Genomic DNA, 25915 nt, shown 5'->3' on the forward strand with positions numbered 1-25915 from the left:
TCTCTATTGAGACATGGACGTGCGACACGACTGCAGCAGACCGAGTCACCCAGGGGACCATAAATCACGCACCATCCAGCAGAATATTCTTTATTACCACCGAGATAGAGGGAGAAGATAGTATTGAGAGGCCATTTTTCATGCTGAGTTTATGGATTTATTTTGCTCCCACATGTCCGCTTCCTGTACTATAACACTGACGTGTCAGATTCCTTTTAAACGGAAGGATTATTATTAATGATTATAATGATTATAATTAATGATTATAATGATTAATGATTATAATCATTAATAATAAGACATTATTGTATTATTATTATTTTATTTTGATTGAATATAGGAAATGAGTGTAATTACCTGCCTTTAAACTCTGTCGGAGGCCAGAATCCTGTTTAACAGTTTTAAATGACACACACAAAAAAGCAGAACATGGCCTTTGTAGTGTAAGAGAAGCAGGTTTATTTCTGTGCAGCAGGCTTGTTTAAGGCGGAATCAAAATACACAAGACAAGCTCGCTCTCACACATTTCTCCTTTTTTTTTCTCACTTGACGATGCTCTTGACACACCTTCATCTGACTACTGGGAGCAGTTGCCACAGCAACCCCAGGATCATATGACAGACAAGCGTCATCTCTGCCATCTCTTTCCTGCATCCCCCCTTCCCCATACTTTGCTTTCTCCGGTTTGCAAACTGAAGTTTCAGTGGCATCCCGTGAGAAGGAGAGGAATGAACTTATAATCTGTGTTAAATCAAAACCGTAAATCATCAAAGTGGCTGTAGAGGACTTTTGGAAATGTAACATAGTTTACTTTACCTGCTTTAGCTTCTAGAACATTTACCTCACCTGGTCTTGTGGAAGATAACAGGAACCCTATGATGACTTACAAGGCATAGGGCATTAACTGTAAAATAAACATTTGACTGATGCTCAGCTACCCTTGACCAAAGCTGCACAGCCTCAGTTTCTGCTGCAGGCCATCTGCTAACTGGACAGCAGGGTTCCACTCAGCATTACGATTGGTCTTTAGGGGTTGAGGGTTATTAAGCCTGCATCAGCAGCCTTGCAGACCTGTGGGACTATTGTCACAGTGCTGCTGCTGCCCTCTCTTGTTAGCAAATGAACCAACAGTCCCATGTAGATTCAGCTTTGTTCTTGCTTTATATGCCCCATATCCTGATACTGTCATGATCCAGGACTTTTGATCAGTTCATGTCCAGGTGCTCTGTTTGGTTGCTTTATGATTTTGTGTTTCTTAGCTGTGTTTATTGTGCAGGTGCACTCAGTTTGCTCAGCCTTTTAGTCTTGGTTGTGTTTTAGTGCTAAAGTTCATGCATGTTTCTCTCTTGTGTTTAGGTTTACTTCCTTCCCTGTCTGATTGTGTTTATTCTCTAAACCTGCGTCTAAATTTAGTTTAGTCGTTCCCACGATGAGTCGTCTGAGTACAAATAGTTTTGTGTCGTTTTGTCTTTTATTGTTTCATTTATTGTACTTCTCATTTAGCCAAGTATTTGGCACTGCACAAAAGTCTTTAGTTACCACTTATATAGTTATATTTTGCTTGCAAGGAGCCAGTTTTTTGGCTGCTTTTTCACTAATTTTCAATCCAGTCCTTGTACCTGATCATTTTCAGAGGAATAGTTTTTGCTTGTTAAATCACTTAACTCTGACCTACGAATCATTCAAGCATAAAGAAAAGGCCCCTAAGTCAAGGAATAAACCAGTGTTATGTGCCAGTACAGGTAGGGCACACCCCACCTGTCACAGAAACACATCATTCGTTTCATTTCTTTACCTAACAAATTCCAAAGATAACACTGTTTGACAGGCATAAAATAGTATTTGTGCACCAGCAAGGTGATTCCAAACAAGCAATTAGCTGAAAAACCCCATTTCACCGTGGTGTGAGGTGTTACAAACACAGTTTATTTCCAGTCTTATATTCCTCTTTGTCTTAACCACTGGACCTTTTTATGATCAGCGATTGTTCTCATTGTCCTTCCTTTCGCCTTAAAGAGCCTCTCTTTAAAACCTTTTCCTCAAACAACATGTCTCCTCTTTGTTTTGGGTTTTTTTTTGTTGTATCTCTCGACCGTTGGTGCCTGACGTCAGCACCCTTTCGCAACACATCTCTGCTCCTCTCTGCTGTTCACCTTCAGTCGTCTCCAACTCCACATCGTCTCCCTGCTGCTTCGCAGCATTCATTGCTGCTCCCCAACACCCACTCACATGTGCTCACGCATTATGCATCTGCAACACCACATCCGCCCAGTACTTTTCCCTTACTCCAGTCTCATTTATATTCCCCCTGTCCCATCCCTTTCTTTCTCCCCCCTCCCTCCCTGCTGTTTCTTCCTTCGTGGTTTGCGCTGTCTGGGTCACTCTGAGCTGCTAAAAAAAGCTTCACCCTGCACTGGGCTCTGTGGTCTCGTTTACACAGCCCATTATTCTCAGTGCTTGAATAAACATGCTTACACGTCCACTGACATTTCTATTGTAGGCGAGTCAGTATGGACACATTTAAAAGATGAGAAAAGGCTTGTCAAAGTAACTGATTGTCCAAATGTTTGACATTTCACTAATTCTGCTGGATTATTTTCAGGCAAAAAACAAGACACAAGTCGTCCATTAACACAATAAAACAAAGACTGTTTTCATGCACATCATAATTCAGGTGCATCTTTAGCACAGCAAATGCACATGACTCGTACTCTTAGCTCCTACATTATTCTCTGTGGAGGCAGCATTAACTGCTGCCTGTGCATGAGTACGTGGGGATATGCTGGTGTCGTGCAGGTGTTCACAGGACACAGGAGAAAGTGGGTCATGCTTAGCTCTGACAGACTTAGTGCAGTGCTCACTCCAAGATGGTGTTTTTAAAAAAAAAAAATAAAAATTTACACATATTTTACTCAAAATCTGCTGTGTGAGAAGGTTTTCACTAATTAATATTAATCAGAAATAATGATAGGTCTGATTAGAGGACTGTGATTTCAGTGACATCAGTGGGATTCATTTTCAGGGTTGAGTTTCTATTGAAGATTGGAAATTCAACATGACTCCATCCATGCTGGCTCAGGTTACACAGGTGAAAGGCCGGCTGTCCTTTGGTTGGCGGATGCCGAAAAAGCACAGGCAGATCTGTTACCAAGCATCTGTTTCAGATGAAAGCTGTGGAGCGGTGGATCAGGTCGCGATGTTCACCTAAAAGCAACACACAAAAATAGAAACTCATTAAAAGCTGTTTTTTCCCCTCCGCTAATCCAGATTTACCCTTTGACAGCTCATTAACAAAAACCTTGGTACGCCGTTCTGTTTTCAGGGGTTATTAACAGATGAACCTCGTATCTGTTTCACTGTGGTCGAGGTTTAATATTTCTGTGAATTTGTAGCAGTAGCTTTGGGAAATTTGACCTAAAATGATTTAATTTGGCAAACACTTTATATAACGCTTACTGACAACACTGCTGTTTCCAGCTGCTTATTTTGTGGTATGAACGTGTACATGCTACTACAAAATCTCTTTTAACCCATTGCCACCGTTTATATGTCATTTATTTGCTCTGCTTCAATGATTACACAAAAAAATGACCTGGTCATGTGAAAGAGATCCGGCACCACACTTCTCCACTCATGCTGTCTTTGTAGACACACTCAAACCAATTTTAATACTGGACAGCAGATTGCCTTGCTGGACCTGTGAGGGGACATGTGACTCTCCGTGGAAGAACCTCACCAGATGGCCTCTCAAACAGGGGCCTGTCCAGCTCACAGGGTTGAGGACAAAGCTCCTGTCCCCATTTTTTTGGACAACATAATCCTTTTAAAATACCCCTGCAGCAAAGCACACTTAAAAAAAGAAAAGAAAAAAGTATTGTTGGTGCAACACGGTGCTGCAAATAATCAGGTCAAACTCACTGTGAAAAAATAAATATACAGGTTTAAATGTGGCAAAAAGACATGATTTTGTGTCATTTGAATATTATGACCTAAAATGAGGATTTGTTTATTTGAACATAGGCTGGACAGAGCAAAATGTAACTGTAGTTAATGATTGAGCATGAAGAAAGTGGATGGAGATGCTTTGAAACTGGAAGCTTGTCTGTTCATAAAAACTGCACAACCATTTCTCGCCCTTCTGTCATACTGCCTGTAATCCTACATGTGGGAGTGCCCTACATACATGCCTCAGGGTTTTATCTCTCTGTGTTACCAATGTTAACAATGAATCCCACATAATAGGAATCATGTGGAATATGGTGAGCTCATTTTTAGTAGGAGCTACAGTCACGTGAGCACAGGATTGTCTGCGGTCCAGTGAAACTGAGCACATCCTGACTGCATCCACATGAATTAAGAGTGTAAGTAGCAGCTAGGTGCTGCTAAATGCATTTGATGAATTGATCATCAGCAAGTGTGAACATCATTCGACAGTGAGAAAGGTTAATCACAAGTGGAAAACATCTTCCCAGGAAGAGAGTAATATAGAGCTACTGCAGTAACAATTAAATTAAAAATAGAGATGTAATATCGTCCTGAGAACTAAAGGGAAAAAGTATCTTTCAGTTTTTTTTTTTGTGATTTCCTGTCTCTTTGGAGCTAAAACATGCCACCCAAATGAAGATGTTTAAAGAAGCTTCTCTGCCCTCTGGTGGTGTTTCTGTGTTCAGCATGCAGCGGGCCAGCAAGTCACAGACAGACGGACATAAACGGATTTTAACCGCTGTTCACTTCTTAAAGCACAGTTTGCACTTCTAATGGCGAATAAATTGTGCTTACAATAACCAGCAGAGATCGAAAAGTTTAAGAAATTGTCACAGACTGTGACATTTAACACGAGCAATCTGAAGGAAGGAGGATACTGAAAATATCTGATTATCATGATTCACTCGGTTTAACAGATCAGGTTCTTGATTGGTTCTCATCATACCTAAAGGCTAGAAATGAAACTGTGATTACGGTTTAGAAAATCAGACGATTCAAATCTTACACATTATCCTGCAAGTTACCTCTCAGTTAAGGCGTGCACTTCAATCTAAAAACTGTTCCCTCAGCTCATCACATTTCCACAACTGTTCTTCGAATAGGGGCAATGACCAGCTGCACCTACCGGGCTATTTCAGACACAGCACCGCACAGATGCAAATAACTTGTTTGATCCTAGCTCTACGTATTATGGCAGTCAGCCCATCCCCCCGCCACTGTTTTCCTGTCTAGTATTACACAATACATCAGTTTCCTCACTTCAAGGGCACCTGGAGCCTTCCTGTGCAGACATTACGCCACTTTTGATGTATACTAAATCTTCATAATATAAAAAATTATATTTTTCTTTTATATTTCAATAAGAAAATGAAAGTTATAGTAATCTAAAAGCCATATGCTCTCTTGCTTTGGGCCTCTTCTGTTTATGCAGTGCTTCAACCACAATCCCACAACCCGTTTTAAAATAAGCTTCTGCCTGCAGGACTGTACTTTGACCTCAGCAGCACAGCCGCACCCTCTTTTATAATAGGTGAGCTGGTTTCCTTTTTCATGGATTGACAAGCCACGGCGCCAATCGGCTTGTTTTACAGGGAAGGAGGCGGGACTTCCTGTACAGTAGTGCAAGTAATCCAACATGGCGCTTACGTTGCTCGCCTGAGAGTGCAGTGGGAAGCGCTTTAAGTTCAGCTCGATTTCAGTAGTAGAGTTCATTAAAGCGGCTCAGTGTCGGCAGACAGACTTTTAGAAATGAAGGGGAAAGAGCGATCGCCGATGAAGAAGCGCTCCCGGGCGCTGGATGATAGCAGAGACCGAGGAGGAAGCCACCCGAGCAGCAAGAAGAGCGGAGCCCTGTCGGCGGTTAGCGGCAACACGGGTAACGGCTCTGCTTACAGCGGCTCTACATCCAGGAGGAGCTTACACAACGACAAAAGAGACCTGAGGGATTCGGACGGACACAACTCATCCAGTCGGACTAGCAGCGGCTACGACTACGGAGTTGTTTCCGTGAACAAGCCGCACGGTGGCGTTGACCTCGCCGCGGAATCCTCCAGGTCGGGTTCACGCAGCGATCCGAGGCCTCCGTCAAACCCAGGAAGTGAGTACAAGACTTTGAAAATCAGCGAGCTGGGCTCCCAGCTCAACGACGAGGACATAGAGGACGGCCTGTTCCACGAGTTCAGGAAGTTTGGGGACGTGAGCGTTAAAATAACCCGAGAAAACGACGAGAGGGTCGCGTTTGTGAACTTCAGGCGACCCGATGACGCCCGTGCTGCCAAACACGCCCGCGGGAAGCTGGTGCTGTACGATCGGCCGCTGAAAATAGAGACAGTCTACATGAGCAGACGGAGGAGCCGCTCCCCCGTTGCTAAAGACGGCTTCCCCGCGGGACACAGACCCCTCCACGCTCAGAAAGCTCTGTCACCCACAGGTATGGGGTTCAGAGACTACCGGCTACAGCAGCTGGCTCTGGGCCGTCTGCCCCCTCCCCTCCGCCGCCGCCGCCTCCTCACCTCAGAGACCTGGACAGAGACAGAGATTTTCCCGTGTACGAAGGCAGAAACAGACCGCCTTACATTCCCGAGTGTTTCCGCGATGAGGACATGTTGAGCCCCGAGGACGACCAGAGGGCAAACAGGACTTTGTTTTTGGGCAATTTGGACGTGACTGTGACGGAGAGTGACCTGAGGAGGGCGTTTGACAGGTTTGGAGTGATTACAGAGGTGGACATTAAGCGCACAGTGAGAGGCCAGAGCAACACCTATGGATTCATCAAGTTTGAGAACCTTGACATGGCTCATCGGGCCAAAGTGGCCATGGCTGGGAAAATCCTGGGCCACAGCCCGATTAAAATAGGATATGGGAAACCTACGCCCTCGACCAGGCTGTGGGTGGGGGGGCTCGGGCCTTGGGTTCCACTTGCTGCACTTGCCAAAGAGTTTGACCGCTTCGGGACCATCAGGACTATAGACTACAGGAAAGGTGACGCATGGGCTTATATCCAGTATGAGAGCCTGGATGCTGCTCAGGCTGGGTATACTCACATGCGTGGCTTCCCTCTCGGTGGCCCCGACAGGAGACTCAGAGTGGACTTTGCAGAAGCAGAGACTCGCTACCAGCAGCAGCCGTATACGCAGCTTCCTCTCCCCCTGCCACACTATGAATTAGCCACCGAGCCTTATTCACACCGCCTTTCTGATCCAGTGAGAGCGAGAGAGCGGTCCCCTCCACTTCCTGCTCGCTTCAGAGACAGGGATCTCTACTCTGCTGAATGGTCTGGCCTCGGTGCACACGAGAGGATGCGAGGTTTTGACCCGGCAGACCGTCTGGACAGGCGCTCCCATGAGAGCTGGTCACTAGAACGGGAGCGGGAGTTGCAAAGCAGAGATTTGTCCCGCAAAAAGAGACCTTTAGATGACAGTTGGCGGCTGGAGCACTCTCCTGATGGCAGTAACTTTGGTCTGCGGCGTCATGGCGGCTCTTTGGACCGCAGCCCGGGAGGGAGCAGCCGAGATGGGGGGCGCTACAGTGACCCCGAACGCTTGCCTCGCTCTGGCAGAACCTCCCCAGTCAAAGACAAGAAGAACAGCCTGGACGCTGGGCTTGTGGACAAGAAAAGGAGAACACGCAGCCCATCAGAGCCACGCTCCGGCTCCGAGAAGGGGCGCAAACAGAAAGCCAGTGACTCCTCCAAGAGCCCAGCGAAGAAGGAGGACCGCTCAGAAAATCTTTCCTCCTCTATGAACTCCTCCAAACCCGGTCAGCAGCCTGACCCAGATGCTGACAAACAGAAGCTGAGTCAGGCATGGCAGGGCGTCCTCCTGCTGAAGAATAGCAGCTTCCCCACCTCACTGCACCTGCTGGAAGGGGACATGAAGGTGGCTGCCAGTCTGCTGGTGGACGGCTCTACAGGGGGCCAAGCTTCCCAACTGAAGATCAGCCAGCGCCTGCGCCTGGACCAGCCGAAGTTGGACGAGGTCTCCCGTCGCATCAAGGCCGCCGGCTCCAGCGGATACGCCATCCTCCTCGCTTTGCCTTGGAAATCCGATGACAGCGGTGCCCAGGACGCCGTCAACTCCACCGAGAGACCCCTGAAGAACCTGGTGTCCTACCTGAAGCAGAAAGAGGCGGCGGGTATCATCAGCCTCCCCGCTGGGAGTGGCCGTGACAAGGACCACGGAGGAGTATTACACGCTTTTCCCCCATGTGAGTTTTCCCAGCAGTTCTTGGATGCCTCTGCCAAAGCCTTTGCCAAATCAGAGGACGACTACTTGGTTATGGTTATTATCAGAGGAGCATCGTGAAAAAAGAAAAAAAGAAATTATATATGTGTCATATCACACTCAAAACTGTTAAACTGTGAGATGTAAACACAGGGAGAAGAAGTGGTATTAAAGCAGTGCAGGAGAGAAACAGCAGGGTGCAGATTTTAGTTCTCTAACCTGCTTCTATTTCATCCCGTTGAAGGTTTATAAAAATTAAAGTCAAACTGAATTAAGTACATTTTTATAAGTTGATGAATTTGATTGATAAATCAGGTGAAACGTTGCCTTCTACTATTTAGATATTTAGATTAAATGCACATTACCTGAAGGGTACTATCCTAAGGGGAGTCCAGAGTGAACTACAGGTCTGTGAATCAATACTGTGTGTGTTGCCTTATTGTTTAAAAAGAACAGGTCCTTTATGTGCTTTTCACACAACTCCTGCCTACAACAATGAGCTGAAGATCCAGAAGAGAGCATTTAGCCTCATTTTTGGTCATTGAAATCAAACTCATGTACACTGTGATTTTTTTTTTTTTTTCCTCTTGATTAAGGAAGTCAATTTGCTTTAAAGCATTATCCGTTGGCCAGTAATTGACCTAAACCAGATGTTCGTATGTACTTGTTTTTCTTTTTTTTTGTGACCAAGTAAAAATTTTTTGAAGACTTCCAAATTCCAACTTTCAGTAAATGATCTTTAAGACTTCAAATTATAGCAGAAAGAGCAGTTAAACAGACCAAATCACTCCATCGATCCTTCTGGGTATTCATGTGTAAAGTTAAGGTACACGAGAGCATCAGGAGTTTCAAGTATAATTTACATTACCAGTGCTTTTGTGTGTGTATGTGTAGTTGCGTGTGTGTGTGCCATGTTTCAAAGTCATGTTACTTTATGACTAAGTGGAGGTTTGTCATCGGTGCTTTCACAATTTTCACCAAGCACTTGTACCAGCAGCAGCCGTTTGTGAGGGGATGGACACAAGCAGCAAGCTCTGCAAGCTTTCCTTTCTCAAAGGTGTATCAGGATCCAACTACTCATTAATCTTTAAATTATTATTATTACTCATCTGAAATTGTGAAAAATGCTCCCTGATTGGCCAAAAGTCCAAAACCTGAGGACTAGATTTTTTTTCGTGTGTGTGTGTTTGAAATTTTTTGCTTATCGTTATCTTTTAATATTTTAGTACCGAGCTAAATCAACTGCCCCGCAGTCTCAATGCAAATTTTACAAGGGTAGTCTGTGTTGTCGGGCTCTTATTTTGTAGTATGGGGTTGCTTTTTGTGTCCTTCCCTTCTCTGCTGTGTTTTTGTTTTTGTTTTTTTAAATTATCCACAGTTTGGTTGAGCAGTTACTGTTTGATCAGATACCTCACTCCGTTTGTCATGTTTTAACTGACTGATTACAATTACTACCCTAAGAAAGCCTATTGTTTAAAAAAAAAAAAAAAAAAAATGTAACCTCTAACAGAAGAGCTATATGTATGCCATGCACAGGTCTTTTTTTTTTTTTTTTTTTTTTTTGCCTGATTGGGAGTCTCCAAAAAAGAAAAAGTTGCAGTACGATCAGTGGACTTTGGTGTACGTTTCCACACACGAGGAACGGAGGCCATGTTCAACTGGCCATACTTGCCGCCTTCAAAAAGGACTCTTAATGATTGTTTTTCATGCTTTGATTTGAGTACTGTGTTTCAAATGGATAAAGAGTGATTTGTGCTGTATACTCAGGATATCTGGAGAGAGAGAGGGAGAAATGGAGATCATCAATGCTCATGGGCCTAAGAAGTATACCTGTCAGCAAAAACACACAAAGTGCAACATGCACTTCATACATCTTGTCTTAATAAATTTACTCTTTCGTGGGAAACACGAGTGCCTCGGAAGACAACTTTTGTGACCTTTTTCTGTTCTTGGAATTTTCTATGAAAGTCTTTAAAAAAAAAGAGGGGGAAAAAGGCTTTCACTTTGACAGCAGGAGCCTTCCCGGCAGACATGAGAGGAAGTGTGAGAATCGAGGGAAAGCTTCTCAGTTCTGTGTTTTCGTGATGCTCGACATGTGTTCGGTGACCTCTCTCGTGAAGAGCTTTTTCATGTGACCTTCATTCAGATTGAAATTTGGCGGTGCTAGAATACTTTGTGCAGCCTGTTTGGGAAAGGCAAATGTAGATTCCCTGTGCCGCCTCAGACCTGTGGCTTATTCCTCGGTCGCCTTTGTGTGTGCGGAGGTGTGACACAGAACCTGCTCATCTGAGAGCTATTTCTCAACAGGGCTCGTCTCTCAGCGGGAGCTTTTTCTTCCTCCCCCTCATCTGGCTCCAGCAGCACACTGGTGCACAGTGTGTTTGTTCAGCATCTGCAGCAGGAGCAGTGTTTGTGTAGTTGCTTATTGTTCTTGCATTGGAGTTTTAAAGAAGAAGATCTCTGTGCTAGGGCCAGACCTGCTGCCTCAGCCTGTGTCGGAGAGGAGGTCGAGGCGGTGAGACGGCATCTGCCAAATATCGGAAAGGAAGCGCAGCAGAGACGAGAGATCACCCCGGTTGAGGCCTGAGCAGGGAATCCTAATCTTTTAGTTGGTTTGTTGATCTGATGATTTATGCACTTTTAAAAAGATTGTGTGGCAAACTGCATATGAAAGCACAGAGACGAGAGGATGACTCCCATCGTAGTTTCCTGGTTCTTCAAACAAAAGGGACGGCTATCCTTCAGCTCCAGGTATCCACACAGTGCTCCGGCTCAAGACGTCCCCTGAAGGGGGTGGCGTGAAGTGTAACAGCTTTACGTCTCCTCCTGGCTGCTCCTACCCCTCAGGTAACGTATACTGATGGCCACAACGACATGAGCGGGTACGTATTGTAATGTCAAAGAGCACCACAGACACACTGTTGCTTAAATAAAAGCTGGTAAGTGGAGGGGTGAGGAAAAAATAGCAAAAAATTCAGTTAACATGCAGTAAAAATCTGATTTTGTTAAAAGCATAAAAGCCACAGATTAGTGTTGAGCTAACATTGTCGCAGTTTGTCAGTGACAGTCGGTGAAAGTTTCTTTCCTGTTGTCTCAACAAATTATGTTTTTATAGCCCATAAACTGCTGTAATCTAGCAAAAGATTTAATTTCATTTTAAAAGGTACTTGAAATTAAGCTCTGCCCCTTTGAGCGCATTAACATGTGAGTGATGTTTAATCTCAGTGAGATGGTGCTATAGTTTAATTGGTATTACAGTAAAAAATTAAATGTTGATTTTCAAAGTAAGTCAAATATATGTGCAGGAGTAAAACTCATAGATGTAAAAAAATAAAAATAAATAAAATACAGTTAATGGGAACAGCCAAGAAAATGGAAATGGTTAAGGTACACTAAAGAACGATGCAGGACAATGTAATACAGGCAAGATTATTATAGTTATTAAAAACTAAAATAGGTATAAAAAATTAGACTTTTGAAAAAAACCCAACAATTTTGTGAACTTGGAAAACTAAAATAAAAATAAAAAGTTTAGTATTTGCTAATTTGGTAAAAATTATTAGCACAACCTGCCTGATGAGGCTTTGGAGACCTACAAGACTGTAAGTCGACTCCTTTCAAAAGTTCCATGTTTATATTATATATATATATATATCAGTATCGACACTGATTATCCGAAATCTTGTCTCTGGTAAATGCTCTAAATACAGAAATACTTCAGAAAACTAAAACTTTTCAAACAATAAAAACTAAACTGAAATGAACAAACTTACTCCAGAAACTAAAGTTAAAGTAAAATAAAAATAGAAGGTAAAGAAAATTCAACACTGTAATAACTGAATATATGTATATATAAAACAAATAGACGGTAAACTAAACATTACAAAAATGAGGAAAAGTAGATCTCAAGACCTTTATAATTTGTAAGTGCTCTTACCTGCACTGGGAGAAAGAATTATGTCAATGTTAGAGGCCTGCGGCTGATCCAAATAATGATTGTATTGATACCAATGATGGTATCGGATGGATACTGGAATACTAGGATCAGTACTTTGTTTCTATCATCCAAGTTCAGAATGTACCCACTGAATTTTACTAAATATTTTTTTTGAAAATGAAAAACTATACCTCAAACATACACTAGAAAAAATTCTTAAACATTTTCCAGTTTTAAAATGTATGAAAAGCTGAAATGTGTGTCTTAAATTTGTATTATTAACTAATTATTGTGGAAAGTGAAAATCACAGTGATTTGTTGGTCAGTAAAATGATGATGATGATTCATCTCATAAATCATTGCACATTGTTCTTCTCTACATAAGCTGCCTTTATAAGCTAAACGTATTGGTATTAACAATACTGTCCTTGTATTTACTTGGTATCGATACCAAAACTTGCAGTATTACACAGCACTATTTTCACTGGGCATCATGGATATAGATGCAATCAGTCATCAGCAGGTGCTGTCAGTCACAGCAGCCTCAGTTCTTACTCATTATGATGGCAGTCTGTTTAGTTTACTGTATTCTGCGCTGCCAGCCGCGGTACATGAGGCATGCAAATTTTGTTTTACAGCTTCAGGTTTAGTCGGTGCAAAGGTTCATGCCAACGGGATAGCTTGCTAAATCAGAGGTACAGGCGCTTGGATTTCTGCAGGGTGAAGGGTAAAAAACAGGAATATGCTTTATGTGAACGCAGTAACCTCCAGTCTAAATGCTGGAAATCAGTTGTGGGATGGGCTTATTTTCATCTGCAAACACCCTGTACCAGAAAGGGCAACTGAAGCTTGATGTTGTTATAGTGAACTAAAATTAGGTGTGGAAACAATAACAAGAATGAACTGAACCGATTAAAAAGTCACATTTAAATGAAAATAAAGGGGGAGATGGCCCCAGACAGTTTATGCATGTTTATTAAACTTGGGACGTTCACATGAGTGACTGTGAGTCAGCTGTTGATAAAATGTTTGGTTTTTTTCCGTCTTATAAATACCCTCCACATATTAATAATAAAAAAGTAATACAAACTACCTGAAACAAGCATTTCAAAATAAAATTAAAATGAGCAAACCCAGTGAAACAGTATGAAATCAAGTGGATTATTTGGCCTAACTCAATGTCATCTCCTCCAGCTCTGAATCTAAAATGCACACTTGGAAACTTTTCTGACTTCTTTTGTTTTGAACATGTTTTGAAGGTGCTTCTAATCAAAATGTTGAGTGTTTCAGGTCATTCCCTCGACACAGAAGCAAAGAAGAATGAAAACGTCCTCAATGGTTCGCCGTCTGAAAGCACCTTTTGACTGAATGAGCAGTCTGCAGCTTAAAAAACCCCAAACCTTCACGCTGTGGGACGCTGGCTCTGTGAGTACAATTTAATTAAATTACAAAAATGCACTTTTCATATTGACACCACGTTTTTTATTGTTTCTCATAATAATGTGAACATCAGTTGATTTTGTGCTTGAATAAAGGCAGCTGTTCTTTAAACTCTTCTGATTTTCTGTATTTTTTCGGTATTTGTTTGAACGATGAACCTTTTACACTGTCAGTCCTCCGGAGGGCAGCATTGAGTGGAGCGATATTAAACAGAGGCTTTGTAGCTTGTATGGGGGAAAGTTCAGCTATTTTCTCATAAGTAACATCCAGTCTCCCGTGTGCAGGATGAACACGTTCATTCTGACACAAATAGGAGACGGTCAGTTTCATCTTTATGATTGCACAACTAACGTTGCGTTTGCCAAATAAAAGCAGCAACAGTATTCTTCACTTCAGAGGGACTTTTACAGAGAGTAGATAAGAAAAGTCAACAGAAACTCAATCAGGATGTAGTGAAAGTGAGGACACCTGAGAACAAGTGTGACTCACAGTTGGATCTATAAGCTTTTGGAAGATTAAACATGTTGACATGAGCCAATAAAAATGGGGTAAACGACTGTAAAATGAACAGTTATGTCTATACTTTTCTTAAAAATGTATTTAGTATCCTCTGTGTTGGTGCACAGAGGCAAAATGTGTCATCATCAAATACTTATTGAACCGAACGGTGCAGTTTCACCACCGGGGCTGCATTGTGTTCTTCACCTCATCGAGCTCAGAGTTTATAATTTCTCCTGCACTTTTATAAATCACTCCCAGCATGTTATTCCTTTTTAGGTTAAGCTATGAGGCCTGAGATATTCTGGAGAAAATGTTTATGAGTGTGCTCCCAGATGTTTGCGAAACTGAAGTGAAAAGTTGCTCCAATTGCTTCAATCTGGCAGCTGCTGCAAGAGGAGAACATTTATCCTGCTGTGAAGTCATCTTTAGAGTGCATCGGCCATGATTGTTGAGCACGACGGGCTCTGCTCTGTCCCGATGGAGTGAAAAACTGTGAAACATCGGGAAAACCAATATAAGATTAACAAATAATGGAAGACAACACTAACAAAGTGACTGATCTGTTCTTTCACCAGCCTCCATCCTCTGCTTTTGAGACCACCAAAAAACATTTCCACATCTTATACAACATCAGGGCAAATCCTACATACTCCATGCAAGCATGAAAAAAATGATCTGAGAAGTGTCCAAGAATATTTTTGCAGAGATAAGAATGAATCCTTCCATGTCAGGGTATTGGTGGCCACTAGATGGCAGTAGACTCGCTCAACTGCTGCTTCAGTTGCTTCCCCATTCATGTGATTCTCCTTGGAGGGGCCTGAGGAGAGGATGAGTCATCTCACTTAGAATTCAGCCTTTAAACCACTGAGCAAAGACGCCATTCATTCATTGTCAGCAGGCTCACAGTCACTGCCATCTGTGTGTGTGTGATGTTCAGCAATCTGATATTTTCTTCAGACAGCTGCGTTTGTTCTAATAATAATCTGGCATATCATGTAGCTCTTTCCCATTTAAACGCTTGCATCATCACACAGATCAGCCACTGTCAACCCCCTTCTGTCTCCTTTGGGCTTTTTATGAATTAAACACTTTGCAGATCCTGATTCAGTGTTGTGTTTTCGTCCTGCATTTTTCAGATCTGTAAGCCTAGTCTCACACACACCTGGGTAGTGTTGGGTGTATTGCGAGTAAGCGTGGTAATATGAGAAAGCGCCTGCTGAGACAGGGAGCACGAACATCCCTGCAGACCTCTTCAATCATTTAACCAGGAGATGAGTTGCAGGGCAGCCGGTGAGGTGTCACAGTGCACCCTCTTCACACACATGCCAGACTGTCACATGAACAAGTGTCATATATTATGTTCCACATAAAATTAGATGTGTTTTATGTGTGTAAATTGCAAGTTTACAGTAATAACATGGACACACTAGGCTGTCAGAAGCTGATATAATGCAGCTCTGTCTTGGACTGTGATAGGCAGAGGAAACTGAATACAGCACAGAGAGCTCACTCTCCTTGGGGACATACTGTGGTCAACAATCCAAATAAGGTTGAAAATCCAGCAGCTTCAAATGTGGCCAGAAGCCGGCATGTTTCAGGCACAGATGCAACAAATACGACTCCCAGCTTCCACCCCAGCAGTCCATGTGATCTCCTATTTCACTCTCAAGTGAACAAGGTTGGGTCAATAATGTAATTTAGAAACTGAAGCCAGAGGATTTCCTGCAGACTAACTAGGACAGCAAGTGAAAATTAATCTTTGCCTAGAAGGACACAACAGTCAGGCCAAGTCTGATCAGTCAGAGCCGAAGTTAAAGGAACAGTTTTACATTTTGAATTGGAATAGTCTCTTATTAAGACTCTCTTTTTTGATAAGAGACTCAGTGGCCCTTAGTAGTAAAGATAGCAACACTTTATAATATGGAACACAACTAAGGGCATAATTTCCCAACAATTAAATAGATTTTAATATATTTTATTTAAAATGACAATCTAAATATATTTATCTTCAAATATCTAAAGGTAGGGAGACCAGAATAAGGATTTAACAAGTGAGGTTTTTACAGCAAACAAAGAAATAATTAGACTGTAAGTAAATTTAAGTAAAGCATAATTTCTTGGCTAGTGACTGAGACATGGAACGCCACCTCTCTGGTGGAGAAGGAGCATGAGCTAATCGTGAGGTTGAGAGGTAGTCGGGCTCACCTCAACACACGACTTGGGCTCTGAAACCAGTCTCCTGGAGAGGAGTTGGAATCTGTCTCAGTCTGGTGTCGTCTGTGGTGAGAGACGGCGGGCTGGGGTGGGTATCTTAGTATCCCTGCCTTCCCTGCTGCCTGCATGTTGGATTTTTTCCCGGTGGACGAGAGGGGTTGTTCCCTGATCCTGCAGGTCGGGGAATGGGTCCTGACTGTCTGCGCTTATAAGCCGAACAATAGTTTAGTGTATCTGGCCTTCTTGAATCTACAGCCGTATATTCTGGACACTTGGGTGAAGAGAGGGGCTGAGCTGTCAACTGACCACCGCCTCACCTGGCGGTGAGTTGGATCAGGTGGCTGGGTAGGATGCTGGACAGACCTGGACAGACATGCTGCACTGAGCTGGTTGGTGCCTGTCATGGTAGTAACCCTCGAACGAGATGGTGGACACCGGTGGTGAAAGGAGTCCTATTGGGCTTGGGACTTCAGAGGTAGCTGATAGGTACAGACAGGCCAAATGAAACACGGCTTGGGCAGTGGCCGAAGCAAAAACTCGGGCGTGGGAGGGGTTTAGTGAGGCCACAGAAAAAGACTTTTGGACTGCCTTGAAGAGATTCTGGTGAACTGTCAGGCAACTCAGGAGGGGAAAGCGGTCCTCTACCTGCACTGTATGTAGTGCTGATTTTAACTGAGGATTTTGTCAGGCAGTGGAAGGGATCTCCTTAATCCCACTGATACATCTTCCCTAGAGGAAGCAGAGTCTGGAGACGAGGGGGATGACTTGTCCATCACTGGGCATGAGATCACTGAGTCAGTTAAACAGCTCCTTGTTGGCAGAGCCCCTGGAGTGGATGAGGTTCACACTGAGTTCCTAAAGGCTCTGGATGTTGTAGGACTGTCTTGCCTCTACGATGTTGCGTGGAGATCAGGGGCGGTACTTTTATGTTGGCAGACTCCGGATGTGGTTCCCATCTTTAAGAAGGAGGACCGGAGGGTGTGTTCCAACTATAGGGGGATCACACTACTCAGCCTCTCCAGGAAAGTCTATGCGAGGGTGCTGGAAAGGAGAGTCCGTCAGTTAGTCGAAACTCAGCTACAGGAGGAACAATGCGGTTTTTGTCCCGGTTGCGGAAGACTGGACCAGCTCTTTAACCTGTCGAGGACATTTGAGAGTGCATTGCTCAACCAGTCTACATGTGTTTTGTGGACTTGGAGAAGGAATTTGACCGTGTCCCTCTGAGTTTAATGTTTTAAATTATTAATAAATAATAATTTTGTTGCTGTGTTGCCCCTTATTCTAGTATTCATACCTTTAAGTATGTGTAGGAAAACATAATTACCTTGTAATTTCAAATAAAATATGTTGAAATTCCATTTCGTTACAGGACAATAAGTTGGAGGTCATATTATAAAGTGTTAACATGCATGTTATTGTCTAGCTGTCCTTACTAACTATACTCAGTGTAATAATAGCATTAAAGGCTCAAAAATGAGGATTCAGTCACCCGCTACTTAGCTGCAGCTGCATATATGTCACAGGACATACTGCACACGTCTCTTTTTACATTATGTTTATTTTTGTTGTTTATGAACTACATGAGTAGTACAGCAATAAACAAGATAACACAGAGCAAACGATGAAATGCAATAAGTCATTATTCAGGATTGCATATATTAAAATACAGTAGGTGAACTCAGCACACTGACAATATACTGACTGTAAACACTGAACATGTAGGTAATGATTTGTCACACGTAGCTCGGTCTTTGGTTATTATAATGTCCAACATGATGACATAGTAGATATGTACCTCCTCTGACAGACTGAAAAGTTCCTCAGGCTGTGTTGCTACATCATAATATTTAACAGACATGCTAGATTGTCATGACTAGTTTCCAAGCTTAAACTCCCACAGACACATGTAATCATGATTACACCGAGGTTATATTGAAAAAGCACCATGAGAAGTGCATAAACATCACTGTACCTTCAACATTAACATACATACCCTCTATAACGCAACTTCGATTATCCTGTGATTGTGTAGCAATTACGATGCTTTACTGCTAACAGTGTGACCTGAAATGAACAGCCTGAATTTATAATTATTGTTTTTTTATTATTATAAGTTGCATTTATTTGAGTCATTTTTTGGTCTTCATTGATTTTCATTCACACTCCTTTCTGCACAGTGTAACACAGCTTTTGTGGTTGCACCAGCCAGGGTAAAATATGAGCTTCTAGTCCTTTTAAGAGGATTCTGTTGGACTTTTGGCATCTGTTTGAAAAACTGCTACATCTACATTTATATTTCAGCTGTCGGCCAGCCACGGGGGCCCGAGTGTTGGCTGCAGCTGCTATTTCTGACAGTGTTTATGAGATTTCTGGCTTGTGGCTGGCATCGGCTGATTTGCTTAGGGTTGGGCACTAATGCCCAGAAGCATTCAGTGGATGCTACTTGCTCTCAGTGGTTTCCCCCTGGGCGGTGCTTCCGGGCTGCTATTTACTCTTCAGTATGAGAGTACGTGCGTTCATGTTGCCATTCTGAAAACTGACACTGAACACGATATTTTATCACAGTGTCATAACAAAATATGCAAATAAACTTGCTCAACTAGAAACTTCTTCAATATGTTTGTTAAATATTATTAATCAGTTTCAAGTTTTCCATCTAGAGCAGTGGTTCCCAGCTTCCATAAGTTTCTAAGACTCATCCATCCATCCGTCCAAATTCACAAAACAATACTATTTTTTTTACTCTAATTACTCCGTAATCTTTGGCAATTTAATTCGAACCCAACCTGTCATGTTTACATTTAATAACTTGCTCATATAGACGGTAATAAAATGGTGGCATTTGTTGATTTGTAGCTAAATTCAGCTGAGGTGATTTTGTTTTTGTGTTCTGGAATGTATGTTTAACTTTAGCTTCCTGCAATGATTATTTTATGAACCAGGAACCAGGTTTTGTTTTTTCTGCATAATCTATAGATAACAGTAACTATAACCGAAGCTTTGTCAGTGGAATAGTGTCTTTTTAAATGAGACTGTATTCATGCTATTGGCATGCTATTTACTAATCAATCAGACAATGACATCAAGATTTCATCAATATTTACTGCGGATTACTGACGCTCAACAACAGCACTGTTTCCTGAAATTGTATGTATACTGGATGAGAATAAATTTGCCAAATAAAAGTCAATAATTGTGTTTATACTGATAAAATATCTTATGAGTGTTTATATCCTGAGAACCAGCCTATTCATTTATGTCCTCTCTAATGGACTTGGCTTTAGGTTGATATCTTTTGACTTATGTGAGCTACCCTATTAAGTCCTGGTATACTAAATAGAGGACATCCTGGTCTGTCCATTGATATCTTATGTGTTTGGGGGGCCTCTTTTAGCTACAAAGAGGGCGGAAATCACAAAAAAAGTTCAGAGGGAAGATTCATTTTTCCCCGGTTCTCAGGAAGATATGTGTAGCCCGTCTGGTTCATTTGAAAGAATTCTTAAAAACTTAGTGCCTTCAGACAGCTGTTGTTGTGAACTGGTGCAATATAAATAATATTTTATGAGACAGAAATTCAACTAAATTCAGCAGAAATTAGAATTCTTTTTAAATGATAATAAAAGTATACCTGTATACGATATTTAATCAGAGCCGCTTTTAAAAGCACTTCATCTTAAGGCCAAAATCACTGCAAAAAACACATATTGCTGTTTAAACATTAAATCGCACTTGCATCTAAAAAGAAATTTAACTGAAAAAGTTGCATAAGAGTAATTATTAAATGCACTGTTTTCTGTGAAGTTTAACCAAACAGGAATGTTACATATAGCATAAATATTGCATAAAAATAGTAACAGAGTAAGTTCTGGAAGCTTTGCATAAACATTAGCCTCCCTTTCTACGTGATTCAACAAATTCAGAACTTCTCACCTTTGCAGCACCTTCATCCCAATTGCAAGAAAAGCCATATCTTTAACACGCAGGCTACTGGCTACTCTGAAGTTACCTTCTCTCAGTAATGCCTTTCAGTAGTCTACTGAGTGCTGCTTGGTGGTTAATGTCTACATGGTAAGCATTTTTAAGAATGCAAACAATATTTAAAGTTCATATATTCTCATTTTTAGGGAACACTTGTTGCATTTAAAAAAAAAAAAATTGTGGAGTCCTCTACCAGAAATATAGCTTTCTGTGCCTTCACAGAGGATTCATTTGAATAGTTAAGACTCATCACAAATGGAAAGGCCTAAAACTGATTTAATCACGAGATTAAAATCAATTTGAATCTTATGTAACTGGAACGGCGCCACCACCTCGAGTCAACTAAAGCTTTGTTTGGAAGATGCTCACTTTTGATATTTTGCTCACATTCTGAGCATACGAAGAAGCAGCGGCGATCGCTCTTATTTCATATGACCATAGGAGAATTGGAGCACACCGAGCTGACATCAGACCTCGTTCTGCCCCTGTTGGCCCCCTGCCACTCCTCATCTTCCTCACTTATTGGATTCAGCCTCCCATTCTGCTCCAGCTGTTCTTTAGGTTCCAGGAAGGCCGCGTGTCTGTAGAGGAAACCTCCACCTCCCACCCTCTCTTGCCATGTCTCCTCGTGTGCCTGGGAGAGCGTGACAGTTGAAGAGTGGAGGCTGTCTTTGGCGTCATTTTTCTCCATGTTCTGACCTGGACAACAAGCGCAGCGACACGGTGTGAAAAAGAGGTAGACGAGAATCATGACAAGACTGATCAGACACGCTACAAGGGTGGTGTAGGCTGTTTTTAGATTCTCCAGTCCTTTGCTCATGGTGGTATTAAACACCACTACTGTTACATACAGCGTCTCATTGAATGAATCACTTGTAGCATAGCAGGTGTAGACCCCTGAGTCTTCTACCTTCAGGGGCCCAATCCTAAGGCTGCTTTCGTTACGGATTAAAGTGGTTTCGTTTTGAGACAGTGTCAGGTTTCCTGGCAGCACCCATCTCTTCACCATGTTCTTCTGTCTGGTGTCACAGTCTAACACCAAAGATTGCTCCAGATAGCCTTCTTTTTTAAAACCTTTGACCTCACTGCAGTTCAGGTACTGTCTGGTCAGATCTAGTATGGCCATTTTTTCCTTCGGCTGGCCTGATGTCACACATGTGTGGTTACTGCTGAAGTCAGTGGAAGGGCTGAGCTCCCTGAGTTCCCAGTGTGCCATCAGTTCATACAGCTCACAGCTGCAGGTCAGAGGGTTGTTGTGGAAGTACAGACCGTTTTTAATCCAGGCAGGCAGAGCCTGAAGCTCATCCAGGGGCAGAGCTTTAATTCGGTTGGAAGAAACATCCAGCAGTCTAAGGCTTTTCAGCCTGCCTCGGCCCTTTAACAGCTCTACGGGGATGCGTGAGATCTGGTTGTGGCTCAGATAGAGCCTCTGCAACTCGATGAGGCCAGAGAAGGCAGAGCGATCTATCTGAGAGATGTGGTTTTTATAAAGCAGCAGCACCTCCAGATTCTCCAGCGGCTCAAAAATGTATTCGTCCAGCAGGCGGAGGCTGTTAAAGGAGAGGTCCAGGTAGCGAAGCTTTCTCACATTCACAAATGCCTCAGAGGAGAGAAAGGTGAGGTTGTTATTACTGAGCAGCAGGCTTTGCAGTCGGTCGAGTCTGATGCCGGTCCACTCAGCTTGGAGCTTAGTGATGGAGTTGAAGCTGAGGTCCAGCACAGCTGCATACGATGGAAGAGCGTTGGGAACATTTGTTAGATTCTTCTTGGAGCAGCTGATGATGGTGCTGGCACACAAACAAGTCTTCTGACAAACCAGGGGGCTTCCAGTTAACTGCCCACTGGCTCTCACTGCTGGTAACAGCAAAGTCAAATGCAGAATAAAGCAGCTCCTTCGTTTTAACACTGCAACAGCAGCAGGCCGAGAAAAGCCGATGGAGCCCACCATGGCGCCAGCACTACGCACTGCAGGGATTCCGGATGTTGTCTTAGTTTTCACAGTGGAGAATCATGGATCTGTAATCACACATTGTGCCACGTGATCAATAAATCGGCTGTCAGGACATAATATCACAGGATAATGATGCAGAGTTTCATGCCGTTAAAACAATGCAGAGGCGTGGTGCATTTGCGCAGCTGGATCATTAAAAAGTTGAATGTCGGCAAAAATGTTATCAATGTCATATCGTGTCGCAGCATACAATAAATAACAGACTATGGTGATTAATCAATGTGTCAAATTATTCAAAATAAACAAAATAGTCTAAAAGTTAACTGAGTGTGGGTGTTAGTCGTTTCTCTGATATCAGTTATCAAAGCATTTACATTTGTCCCAGCTTGCGGATGCGATACTGCGTTACCTTTTCCCCCCCGTTTTTAAAGAGAAAGAAGTCCTTAGCAGTCCAGTCTCGGAGATGATTAGGACAGATGCATCGTCTTCATCTTCATCATCTTTATCATCGGCGACCCGCGAGCTCACAGACATCCACCTTAACACGGTGAGCTACGGGCGAACGCACTTTACTGTCCGGCTCCAAATGACCGGAAGAGGCTGTCTGCGAGCCTCACTGGTGAGGAAAGGAAATGCAACTGTATCCGAGAGCTGATCTGATGTGAGGGGTGTAAACGGCAGAGGTGGGTGTGTGCCACATTTCCTCTCCTGCTCTCTGTCTCTCTCACTTATGACCAGTCTCTGATTCAAAAGACACAAAACAAGCACCCAACATGAAAGCAGTGAGATGACAGCTCGGCTACACAAGCCTCAACATTTCATCATCTTCACCGAAGCTGATGCTTATTCTGCTTCCAATGAGCCAACATTTCTGATATATATATATATTTTTTTTAAAACAGTGGTTCTCCAGGTTTTCTGGAGGTCTTTCAAAGTTTTTCTTTGGACCAATTTTTAGGGGAATGTTTTTAGTTTGTTTGTTAACAGGCAAAAAACATAAATAGTTAAGTTTTTTCTTCATTTTTACCTAACCTGACTTGATGGCTCATTCAGTGCTACCATGCCTTTAATAATGAATCTCTTTCCCCAAAGTTGTCCTAACATCCTGGTGAAGGACGAGGTACCTGCGTGGGTGAACTGCAGCAGCTCTGGACATGATGTGGGCACAGTAACATAGAAATCAATATGGGGAGTTCAGAGTACAGCACAGCATATCGACTTACAGTAAACACCAGGCAGGCACAGACACATTAAGCACAATCAGTCAAACAAAGCAGGGAAATTAAGAGGCACATAAAGTTTCTTAAGATGGATTGCTTGGAGAAGTTTTATTCTACTGCGACATCCATGCAAAGGAAAACTTTGACAAACCAGTCCTGAAAACTGGTCTCTTATTTGATGAGGTCACACTTCATTCACAGTCATTTTCAAGGCTGTGATCTCACAGGTAGACCTCAGGTGTAACTTATAACAAAGGCAGCATTTGTGTCTGTGGTTTTTGTATTACTTGTGCCAGCTGACTGGAATAGCTTAAAGGGGACTGTGCCGTCAGTGACACTATTAATTAAACTTGTGGTTTCCACCTCATGACAGGTCAATATGTCTGCTGTGGAAAAGGTCTGCATGCCAGTGTGTGGAAAATGCCAGCATAGCCTACACACTGATAACAGATGAATCTACAACTGAAGCAGGTAAAAAAGGGCAACACTACAGGTGCTAACATGAAAGATAACTATTTAACTCACATGCTACCTTGTTATCAATCTCCTGGGCACAATCCCACTGTAAAACCCAAGGTAAAAACGATCTACCCATCTCTCTTACATGGATGAACTCAATTAAATCAACCCAATAAACATATGCAGCCGAACTCAGTTTAAAGGCAGGAATGCAAAATAAATCGGTTTGAGTTTACCCAACTCATTTTAACAACGTAAAAATAATTCCATTTATGAGACTAACATAATTTACTGAAAATGAAATAAGACAGTCTTCACATCCAAAGCCAACTTAGAATCACTCGTTAACCTAACATTCATGTCTTTGGACTGTGGGAGGAAGCTAAAGTACCACACAGGTACAAGAACATGCAAAGACCCCAGGCAACCAGGAGATTCAGACACAGGATATTCATGCTGTGAGGCACCATGGCGCTGCAGAGAGGACAGACTGACTACCTGCCGAGGAGATGTGCACAAAAAGGCACAGACAGCTCAGGAGTCAAATTTGTGTCTATTTAAAAAAGAAAAAAAAATGGAGAACCAAACTAAAAACAATATACAAGGTCTGATGCCTGTCAGTGTCACTGAGCATGCTCAGAAACACGGTCAGGTAGCTGAACCAAAAAAGAGGAGTGAATACAGGCGGGAAGTTGTGACTTCAGCTGGGATCAAAAGGTGGACATGCCACACTTGATGGTGACCTACAAGTCTTTGAGTGTTAAACTGTGACAAGAGCTCAGGGCAAGATTCCAGCAGGCAGTCACAGCGATGTTGAGGTGTCACTTACACACTAGTGTCACATGCCAAGATACTGCTGACATCACACATTCAGTATTTTTTTTAAAACGAAAGAAAGACAAAAACAAAAGTGGCAGAAAAAGCTGGACACAGAGAAGATTCATGCCATTCATGCCTTACAGTTATGACGAAATTATTGTTTCTCAGTTAAATAAAGTAGTGCAGTGTCTCAAGGGTCATACAAAATGAAATAAGCAGTTATTACTCACTTAAATCACTTACTAATGTTCATGTATGCAAAAGGCCAATCATTCATTAGCGATGAAGGATAAAAGAAATACATAATGCAAACAGATTAAATGAAGAGTAAATAAGCAACAAATAAGCAAAGAAATCAAATACCATGGCTTCCTTTCCCTTTAATTCCACTATGGAAAAATAAGTGGTGCTTTTTTCAATGCCATAAAGGCATTAAAGCTCACGATAAGAGGCCAATAAAATATTTGCTCAAATGAATGAACTGGATGTGAGGGAGCAGATGAACTTGCATGAAAAGCTAATGATATTGCATTTCTGGTAATTTACGCACGTCATCACCCTCCCTGTGCTTCCTTACTTCCTGGTCGGTCTCCAGCTGCTGTTGTGCTGTAGCCTCTGGGCATTGTAGTAAAGTGTGAAACGTGCGATTTATTTGCAGTGGGGTCGTGAAAAGTGAAACTTGAGCATTTGGTTGAAAGCGTTTTTTAGACCGCAACATAAAAAAATCTGAACCCCCCACGATAATTTTTAATAAACACAAAAATTCCCAGAGGAGAAACTGATGTGCATCATACTCGGGGGTCCGCTCCAGGAGCAATGCATCAGCAGCCTCCACTTTATAATAGTGTGTAAATACTCATCATTAGGAGAGTGTTAACATCGCCTGTGTATCCAGTGCCCAACAAAGTTTATTTCACTGTTCAACAGACCTCTGTGAGTCACAGTGAGTGATGTGACTCTTCTCTGCAGGGGAAATGGGCTCTGTGGTGTTTTTCATACACAGTCCTGATGCTGTAAATACTGACTGCAGTGCCAGATGTGTGTTTATATGTAAATGATCCCCAGCAAATACTGTTATTTGAAGCATAAACCACTGTGCCTGGTTTTAAGTGGTGGCGTAACCTTAACTGAGTGTGAGTGTGCATCAGAAGTTAGTGAGGGTATAAACTCTCACTGCCCACACAGCTTA

At 42.5% G+C, this 25915-nt stretch overlaps 2 protein-coding genes across 2 annotated transcripts; one reads left to right on the forward strand and one right to left on the reverse strand.

The window, feature by feature from the left end:
* The first annotated feature begins 5574 nt into the window (after positions 1–5574).
* LOC100692330 (RNA-binding protein 15) lies at positions 5575–11538 on the forward strand. Its single transcript, XM_003441440.5, is given in 2 exon segments — positions 5575–6465; positions 6468–11538. Coding segments are annotated over 2 exon segments (2553 nt in total). The 5' UTR covers positions 5575–5733; the 3' UTR covers positions 8289–11538.
* A 1602-nt stretch (positions 11539–13140) lies between these two features.
* Positions 13141–22883, reverse strand: LOC100691876 (amphoterin-induced protein 1). Its single transcript, XM_005469567.4, has 3 exons — positions 22638–22883; positions 16291–22293; positions 13141–14575 (listed from the first exon to the last, which is right to left on the reverse strand). Exon 2 carries the CDS (start codon positions 22223–22225, stop codon positions 20705–20707), a length of 1521 nt encoding a protein of 506 aa, XP_005469624.1. The 5' UTR covers positions 22226–22293; positions 22638–22883; the 3' UTR covers positions 13141–14575; positions 16291–20704.
* Positions 22884–25915: the final 3032 nt, after the last annotated feature.

Source organism: Oreochromis niloticus, linkage group LG5 (assembly GCF_001858045.2).
Source record: "Oreochromis niloticus isolate F11D_XX linkage group LG5, O_niloticus_UMD_NMBU, whole genome shotgun sequence".
Taxonomy (NCBI): Eukaryota; Metazoa; Chordata; class Actinopteri; order Cichliformes; family Cichlidae; genus Oreochromis; species Oreochromis niloticus.

Bases quoted from the DNA above. Each gene is read 5' to 3' on its own strand.
- LOC100691876 (XM_005469567.4), bottom strand. From the start codon at position 22,225: ATGGTGGGCTCCATCGGCTTTTCTCGGCCTGCTGCTGTTGCAGTGTTA.